This window comes from Colossoma macropomum, unplaced genomic scaffold (assembly GCF_904425465.1).
Source record: "Colossoma macropomum unplaced genomic scaffold, Colossoma_macropomum, whole genome shotgun sequence".
NCBI classification, from domain to species: domain Eukaryota; kingdom Metazoa; phylum Chordata; class Actinopteri; order Characiformes; family Serrasalmidae; genus Colossoma; species Colossoma macropomum.
The window spans coordinates 30694620-30704209 of NW_023494806.1; the positions used below are offsets into that span (position 1 = coordinate 30694620).

At 39.8% G+C, this 9590-nt stretch overlaps 1 protein-coding gene across 1 annotated transcript; it reads right to left on the reverse strand.

Moving 5' to 3' along the window:
- Window positions 1–1387: 1387 nt before the first annotated feature.
- LOC118827392 (C3a anaphylatoxin chemotactic receptor-like) lies at window positions 1388–6750 on the reverse strand. Its single transcript, XM_036598736.1, has 2 exons — window positions 6700–6750; window positions 1388–2612 (listed from the first exon to the last, which is right to left on the reverse strand). The coding sequence occupies exon 2, from the start codon at window positions 2596–2598 to the stop codon at window positions 1621–1623; it is 978 nt and encodes a 325-aa protein (XP_036454629.1). The 5' UTR covers window positions 2599–2612; window positions 6700–6750; the 3' UTR covers window positions 1388–1620.
- Between the last annotated feature and the right edge of the window lie 2840 nt (window positions 6751–9590).

The following is a 9590-nucleotide window of genomic DNA, read 5'->3' on the forward strand; positions in this document are numbered from 1 at the left end:
CATGCAACTGGTGTGTAAACACCTCCCAGTGTTTCTGTCATGTTTTACATTTTTAATTCAAGAAGAAATGCAGCATGTTTAATTTTGTTTATTACAATTCAGGAAAAAAAGAATGAATTACACATTCACACAACAGTATCATTACACAAAGAACATAGGACATGTCATAGGTTGTTATGAATGTCCTGTGCCATTCCCATTTCAGTGTTGTTTTTGAACAGTTATCTTTCCCCATTGAATGGGTTGTTTACAATATGGCATTGGCAATTTCCCTTCAAGATGTGTGGCAATGCTTAGCTTCTGCTTTCTATAATTCTCAGAAGCATTATAGCTGCCGTAAACACTTTTCTGATTGACACACAGTCCTATATTTTCAGTTAAAAACACAATCTGTTGATAATTTTTTTACTAGATTCTTGAGAGTCTTCACAAAAATCTACTGACATATATTTAACACTGAACTGCCTGTGGAAACAGCTCTGAGTGTGCTTTCTGTACCTCTTTAAGTGGTCACTCATGGCCAAAACTACTAAACTAATTCCTCACTCTTCATTCTCCCACAAAACATTTTGGTAGCAATGCATAAATCACAAAAAAAAACTGAATGCATTAAACTTGTTTCCACAATTCAGTGACATGTAGCTACACACTGAGATATACAGATGCTAATTCAGCCACTGCAGTCCTGTCTTCCTCCGTAGAATCTTTCTTCAACATAAAGGGTTTGATTGCCCTTTAATTTTAACCACTCTCATAGTTTTGGTTTGATAAGGTCGGCATTCCCTGACTTTATGTCACTGCTGGCCCACCCACGGATTGTGTACAAGACCCAACTAGTTTTTAATCTCCTTGGACTGTTTAATAAAAAAAATAAAAAAAGTAAGAAAAACATTTTAAAAAATTAGAAAAAAAAAATCAAAATCAAAATGCCAAGTTTCAAGACCAAACTCTTGGCCAAAACATACACATTATCTTCTCAGACCTTCTTATCAGTTGATTCTTTGTGGTTTACGGTGCCTAGAGTTTCCTTGTTAGGCCGTACACTTGGGTCTTGAAACTTGGAGACCTCTTTGCTGCTCCACCGTGGTGCAATGATGTCCCCTGATGTCTATTGCATGTCGGAGCTAGACTGAAATCTGAGAGCTCATGAACTTGCCACGCTTCATCACCTCACTTGTAACACATCCTTGCTTCCAGAGGCAATTTGGAACTCGTCAGTGAGTGATTCAACAGAGGATAGGCACTGTGCACTTCAGCACTTGGCGGCCCCGACCTCTTCGTGGCTAAGCTGCTGTTGCTCCTAGATGCTTCCATTTCACAGTAACAGCACTTACAGTTGACAGGAGCAGATCTAGCCAGACACAAATTTCACAAACTGACTTGTGGCAGAGGTGGTGTCCTATGACAGTGCCAAGACACTGAGCTCATCAGTATGACCCTGTTCTACTGCCAGTGTTTGTCTATTGAGACTGAGTTTATCATTTGGTAAGTGTAACACAAGAAAATTGTTGGATTTAAACATTTCAATGACACATGTTTAACGATTCCTTTTGAGGCACTTTTGCTGGAACAATAGAAGAAAATACATCATTTTTGATATTAATTTCAGATGTAAGATTTTTACTGGACACTTTCAATAGTAGTTGAAGGTTTACTTTCCCCAGAGTTGGTAGCTGGTAGCCCTTGTGCAGTGTACAGGCCCTCCTCTTCCTCAACTGCATTCTCAATCTTCAACAGAAGTGAGTAGCATTGCTTTTTAACATCTTTCCCCATGAATGCATAAAGAAACGGGTTCAGACAGCTGCTGACATTGGCGAGAGTGAGGACAACTGTTGATGCTGAATTGAAGAATTGTTCATGTGTTTTGTTGGTTAGTTCCATAAAAGCAAAAATGTGATATGGCAGCCAGCAGATAAAGAAAGTAGTAATTAGCAGAGTCATGATCCTGAATGGCTTTTTGGACCTCGTCATCTGGCTAGACTTCAGCTTTCGAATGATGAAAACATAACAGATGACAATGATGAGGAACGGCACCAAAAATCCAACAACGAAGTCACATGTCACGTCAGCAGTGTGCTGTAAATCGTTTTGGTAAACGTAGAAAAACAATTTTGTCTTCTGGTCATCATGCTGAACATCTAGGGAAATTGCTGATGACAAGCAATATGCAGCTGAGATGATCCAAGCTAGCATTACTGTCACACAGGCCTTTCTTATGGTGCGATGGTTGTGCGCCCACACTGGAAATATAACAACCACACAGCGGTCCACACTGATGATGACAAAGAGGAAGATGCTGTTAAACCAATTAAAGAACATGTTGAACACAACAAAGTTGCTCATGAAGTGCCCGAAGACCCAATTGTTTTTGATAACGTAGACAACACTGAAGGGCAGGAAGAAGCAGAACAGGAAGTCAGACATGGCCAGACTCAGGTACCAGGTGGTGACGACCGACTTCTTCACTTTAAACCCTGCAATCCAGATCACCAAACCATTTCCAGCAACACCCAGGATGAAGATGATCACATTCACTACTGTGTAGAAAATATAAATTCTGTCCCTGCAGGGTGGGCCTGTCTCATTTGTTGAATTCATGATGCCTTTTGATTCTGTAAAGCAAGCAAACACAAAAACTGTAGATCTGCTCACAACAAACAAAGAAGTATGAGATGTTCGTTAGGCAAAAAGGGTGAAAAGTCAAAGTAAAAGTCAAAATTTAAACCATAACTTTTTTTTTATTATGTCCAAGTTATTAAATGGCTTAGGAGCATCCCTACACCTTTACACTCATTAATAATGCAAAGATTTATTAACATGCATGACTATGCAAAGCGTAAACACCCCATTACCTCCCAATTTCCAAACACTGCCCCTTCATTTCACTACTTTGCTTTTATCTTTTTAACATTTTAGCCTCCTATGCATGCACAGACTAAGCAGATAAGATGGAGTAGGACAGAAGCTGAAATAAATTCCCACTGTAAAGTTAACAATAAACTAGCAAGAGAATTCATCACCCTGTAACTGTTAAGTGGACCTGGTCAGCAGCAATAGACGTTAATATGCTGGTCACCAGAAAACCAGCATATGTTGTGTTTTGGATGCTGGTATGTTGGTCAACTAGTATGACCATGCTGGGTAACCAGCTAAACCAGTGCCAGGCCAGCACCCAACCAGCATAAACCAGATTAGACCAACATGGAATACATGAATAATTGTTTTGTCTGGTTTAAGTGTAGAGCTTGACATGGTATCAGAGGAAATGGTGAGGACAAGTTGACAAGGGCATGTAAAAAACAGTATTGAAATGAAAGGTATATGTTATCTTTGAGGATGTGCTCAAAGACTCCACTGCTTACATGAATGCCAACTTTTTTGTTTTGCAATGTTGTTAATATAATGAAGTATAAATAAGATTAAGACAAAAACATTTAAATTCTATCAGTATAGTGGAGCTCCCCACACAACAGCACACGCTCACACTTTCAGTTTTGAGACTTCATCCTCTAAATTTCTAGTTTGCGGGAATCAAACCTGTGCTGTGGTTTAAGAATCTGTTATTCTGCTAAGCTATCGCTATCTGCTACATTGGTTGCTAGCTTAGCCAACTGCTAATAGTTCTAAATTACACACTGTGAATAAATGTGAAATGTAAATTTGACAATGTTACAATTCTAAATACTACCATCTAGTTTAACTAATTGCTACGTTGTCCTCCTTTTGGCATATTTTAATATATCTGACCATGATAGATTCAAGCTGATTTGTGATGCACTAAACTAAGCTGATACGTAGCAGCTCAAAGAATCACTTTCTGTGGAAGTATTGACAAAGTCTGTGTTTTTGATTGAAAAATGGGACTTTGTGCTGTGATAATGTGCTTGGGACAAATAGCAAACTATGTAATTTCATTTTAAAATTTCTTTAAAAAATCTCCTGGTACTTCATGGAGTCCAGAATTCTAAAGTATCACCACAGGGTTCCAAGGTCCTTGGAGGAGAAATAGTCCATAAACATCCAGTGGGCAAGAGGTTTTGTACAAAATAACCGTTCTTCACTTAATGCCAAACAAACCTTTAGTCTTTGTTAACAAAAAGCTTGATTTTTTGTCTCGTCTGTCCATAGAACCTTGTTCCAATCAAAGTTCCAGTAAGCTCTTTGTACTTATGTTTGTGATTAGATGAAAAGGCTTTCTTCTGACGCAGCTTCCAAATAATTCTTTACTACAAAGGTGACATCTAATTTAATTTTGGAGAGTTAGTGACCATAGAATGCTACCGTCTGCAAATTTCCAACTGTGATCTTTGTAGAAATATTGACCTATTTAACCATCCTCCTCACTGTGCATGGGGGAGCATCCTCATCCAGGCAGATTTACTACAGCTCTGGTTGTTTTAACTCCTTGATTACGCCTCAACAGTATATATATGGGCAATTTCAGATGCATAGTTATTTTTTATAGCCATTGCCTGATTTACAGAGGTCAGCCCACTTTTGTCTCATTTCATATGTGTATTCTCTAATCTACCCGCATGTTGACTAAGGTCTAAGGAAATTTGTATGGTGTACAGTTTAGGACATGCTCAGACCTCAGCATCAGTTTTCCGACGTTGTAAAAAATGGCATCATTCCTTAAGTCAAATGGTTCTGCGTCTCATTAAAAAAACACTGCAATGTCACAGATATCACATCCAATTTATTGGAATCAATTCCATTCTTTCTTACTGTATTAATTTCTGCAGTTTTAGTTATGGTGGAATGTGGTGTTAGCTTTATGCCAGATGTAATGAGACCCAAGTCTTCCAAGAAATTCCACCTTTGACTCATCAGTCCACAGAATATTTTTTTATTTTTTGGCAAACACGAGACAAGCCTTTGTGTTCTTTTTGGTCAGCAGTGGTTTGCTCCTTGCAACTCTCCCATGGGATGCCATTTATGCCCAGTTTATGCCCATGTACTTATTGCAGAATCATGTGCATTGACCTTAACTGAGGCAAGTGAGGCCTGCAGTTCTTTACATATTTGTCTTGGTTCTTGTGTGACCTCCTGACTGAGTTGCTGATGCACACTTGGTGATGTTTTGGTGGGCCAGCCACTCCCGGGAGGGGTCACCACTGTTCCAACCTTTCTTAGTTTGTGGCTAATGGCTCTCACTGTGGTTCGTTGGAGTCACAGAGCCTTAGCAACGGCTTTGTAGCCCTTTCCAGACAGGCAAACTTAAATGAATTCTATGTGCATCTGTATTTGAATCACTTTAGAATGTGGCATCATGCGCTGATTTGTCACCTTCTGTCCTGCTTCACATCGCCAGACAGGTTCTATTTAAGTGATGTTTAGAATCAGTAGTTGTCATGCCAGGGTGTGGCAGGAGATCGACCTACCTGGAGAGTCTAGATCCAACTACAATTTGCTGCACCTGCTTCAGCTAATTAAGCTCTTCAGAAGCCCTTGATTGGCTGGGTCATATGCATTAGTGTTAGGTGACAGGGTGCAGCATGTTCGATGCTGGTTGGAAGTAAACTCTGCAGGAAAGTAGAAGTCTCCAGGAAAAAGGTTGGGGACAATGATATGGTAAAAAAAGAATGGAATTCCAAATGTAACAACATCTGGGACAAGGTTGCTGGATGCCGTTAAGCCTATTTTGTGCAAAGCTGTTTTGTCTGATGCCATTTTGTCCAAGGCTGTGATGTCTGTGTCTGTTCTAATGTCCAATTTTGTAAAAGCTGAGGCATGACAGTGTTTTTTCCCAAGACATGAAGCTGTTTTCTTTGAGGAATGCCACTGACAATGAGAATGTCCTAAAAAGTTCACTGTAAAATTGGCCTCTTTTACTTCATATTTATATCTTAGTAAAACAGAAGCAGAGTGATTACTGGTTAAAGGGGAGGTTTTGGAAACTTCTGCATAGTTACACCATTCAGTCACTCTGAGCGGTTTGATGTGAAATGCTCTGTGCTAGAGAAAATTAGTCAGAATTCGCAGTAGTGGAGAAGTCTGAAGAGTTGAATGTCTTTAAAAGCACATGACATGGTTATGAATACACTGCCTGATGTCTAAAACATTGTATGAAATACATTCCTGGCACAGGAGTACATACAGGCTGTTGTAAGACAAAATAGTCCCCAAAGAAAACATATTTTTTTCCCACTATTTTACCAGCATCAACATTAAATATAAAAACATGTTTAGGTTCGCTGGTGGTTTTGGATAGTAAGTAAAATAGCTATATCTGCATTGTAGACATTGCAGCCCCTGGTTTCTTACACCACCACTGTAAAGTTAGTTTGGATGTAATTTCACTATTTCACATCAAACCACTTTGTTTGTACCTCGACTGAACTATGCAGAAGTTTCAAAAAAATCAGGGGAATTACCTTCAAGAGCTCCTAAAAACTCACATACATATTGTGTGTTTACATATTGTAACTTTGTTTACATCTTGATTTGGTTAATTTGATCAATTTGATACAGAAATTTGCAAAAAAAAAGTCATTTGCCCTTTTGGATCAACGCAAAATGTTAAAGCAGCCCAGAAACTTTTTTGAAACTTTAACTTTTTACTTGTACTTTTAAATTTTAAATTTTACTTTTAAAGTTCAAACACATATTCACAATTAACACGATGTGTTAACATTTTCACAAATCTGCAAAACACACAGATGCTGTCTGGTTTATGTTTAATAGAAAATGACTTACCTCTCAACAGCTGCTTTAATGTGTTGCTGCAGAGCCTGTGGTTTTGTTGCTTAAAATGATGGACAGGCTTTTTGTATCAGTCAGATCTTGCAACATTCAGTTCCTCTGTGATGTATTTAGTTCCTAGAATAAAAGTTCAAGTTGTAAACCACAACTGAAAGTATGTAGCAGAAGAGAAGCACTATAGTGAACTTTATTTTTGAACTACTGTGAAAACATTTGGGTTTGAGGTGAAAATCGGTATTTGATCTTTTATCTCCTGATATTTAAATCTAGGTCATGGCAAAAAACACGGTGTTTTGTGTCATTGGCAAGTTCCTCCTATTTTGGACTCATTCTCTGCAATTTGGCAGATACAATGTTCCTGTAGACTTCTGAATTTATTCTGCTACTATTATGAGTTACATCATGTATAAAGATTATAAGCCCAATGCCAGAAGCAGCTATGCAATCCCAGGCCATGACACTACCTGTCCTGACCTGTGCTGTGCTTGACAAATGAGCTTGCATGTTTGAAATTTATGAGAAGATACATTCTTTCTCCACACTTTGGCCTTTCTTTTACTTTGGTAGAGGTTAAGCTTGGTCTCATCAGCCCATAAAACTCTTCCACCACACCTGTTCCACAACTTTTGTGGCTCATCTCTGCATTTCTTTGCAAATTGCAATGTGTCAGTGGCCAGTTACTGGTCACTATCCAGGATTGGCAGACAGGGTGGAACTATTAAACTTTAATCTGAAATCATAGCACCTTGAATACCAATCTGAGGAAGTGGATCTCAGTAAAGAGGCTGTGGGTTCAACTTGATGAACATACACAAAAACGTAGCCAGCATAGGAAATCACGATGAGTGTGAGACCTTTTTTTTAGTAAATGATTGCTTATTTATTTATATAAAGTATTACATTATATAATGTATTGCATTATTTCCATTTCTTTGTTGAGTTTAACACATTGAAAAAAAACATAAAACATTGAGTGTGCTGTAACTTTTAAACAGCCCCTCCCAGAATATGTTAAATTCAGCAAATAATAAGTAATTGTGTATCAAAATGTGCAGAAGATTGTTCTTTGTAGAGTATGTGTTAGTTTATTTTAACTGGGAAAAAAAAATGAACAAAACACTTCATTTGACCAGGGGTGCACAAACTTTTGCACTCGGCACACATCCCACGTTTGTTTCTTTTATCCGCTTGTGTCTGACTCGTTCTGTCACATTACAGAATACCTTGCCATCAGTGCAGATGGTGGATCCTCAGGCTTTTCAGAAGCCTATTGTTAGGGCGACATCAGCAAGTATTAGCAGGGGTTACACAATCATTCAAGTCTCTTGCTCAAGAGCAGACAGAGCAGCAGGTTCAGTTGGTACAGCTTGTGGCTGGCGTTGAAGGTCGCACTTCCCAGCTGCAAAATCTGAGTACAGCTGACAAAGCAGAAAGCCCCGCCAACCTTCCCATTCTTGTGGAAGCTTCCAGTTCGCTCTTCACCATGAGTAAACCAGATAAATGTGATAGGAACCTGGATAAGTGTTGTGTTTTTTTTTTTACTCCAGTGCTTAATCTTTAGTGCTCTGTTTATAATAATTCCCCCACAAGTTCCGACCAGACTAAGTTTGCATTTTGGTTTCACGCTTATTCGATAGAGCATTAGAATGGACTAATGCAAGCTGGCCTCTGCAGTACACACTTTATCATATGACCAGTTTTTGAAAGAATTCCACACTGTGTTTGATCGCCCTCATGAGGACAAGATAAGTGGTGAACTGTTGATGGAACTACACCAGGGTAATTGCTCAGTTTTGGATAATGCGCTAGAATTTCCCACTTTAGCGCTAAGTAGTCAAGTACTTAATTCTAACAGAACTAGCTTGCAAAGATGACAACCTAACCTCATTCATGACTGTGGAAAACGAAGAGCCAACAGCCTCAAGCAGATATTCTCATGTTCAAGAGCACCATGTGACTCCAGCGGTACTGACTATAAGGAACTTATGCTATGTGATTCATCACATCTGTCAAAGAAGGAGAGGCTCCATCAGCAGAGAGAAGGTCTGTGCATATACTGTGGCAGTGCTGGACATATTCTGTGTGACTGTTGGGTCAACCCCCACAAACGTCCGGTGTCGACCCTGGAAAGCACATGAGGTATACTCCACATGCTAATGTGGTGAGGGTTCCCATGAAGGGGTTGGTCTCTAAGTCTTTTTTTCTACCTGTAATTGTGTACTGTCGTCAGGTTTCTTCTGTTGCTTCAGTCTCGATTGACTCCGGTGCAGAGGGAAATTTCATCCATGCAAAACTCATTGAAGAACTGCAGATCCCAGTAGAAACTATGAGGACCCCTTTGTGAGCAGCATACACGAGGGTCCTGTTGGAGCTGGAACTATGAGTATTATCATGGTTGGAATTTTGCCACCAGAATTGTATTGCACTGCCAACGTTAGCAGTCAGGTTCACTTCAATAGAAAGTCCTTATGTATGCAGACCTCAAAGAAGTTTTCAGCAAAGGGAATACCACCAAACTACCTGCTCACCACCCCTATGACTGGGCAATAGATCTTATTGACAACTCGGCCCTTCTTCTGGGCAGTCGTGGGCTGGAGGTTAGGGAACCTGCCTTGTGACCGGAAGGTCGCTGGTTCGATCCCCTCAGCTGACAGTACGTGACTGAAATGCCCTTGAGCAAGGCACCTAACCCCCAACTGCTCCCTGGGCACCGTGGATAGGGCTGCCCACCGCTCCGGGCAAGTGTGCTCACTGCCCCCTAGTGTGTGTGTGTGTGTTCACTAGTGTGTATGTGGTGTTTCACTGCGCGGATGGGTTATATGCGGAGGGTCTAATTCCGATGTGTTCAGACACAGTTGGCTAAAAGGTTCATTTCATTTCATTTC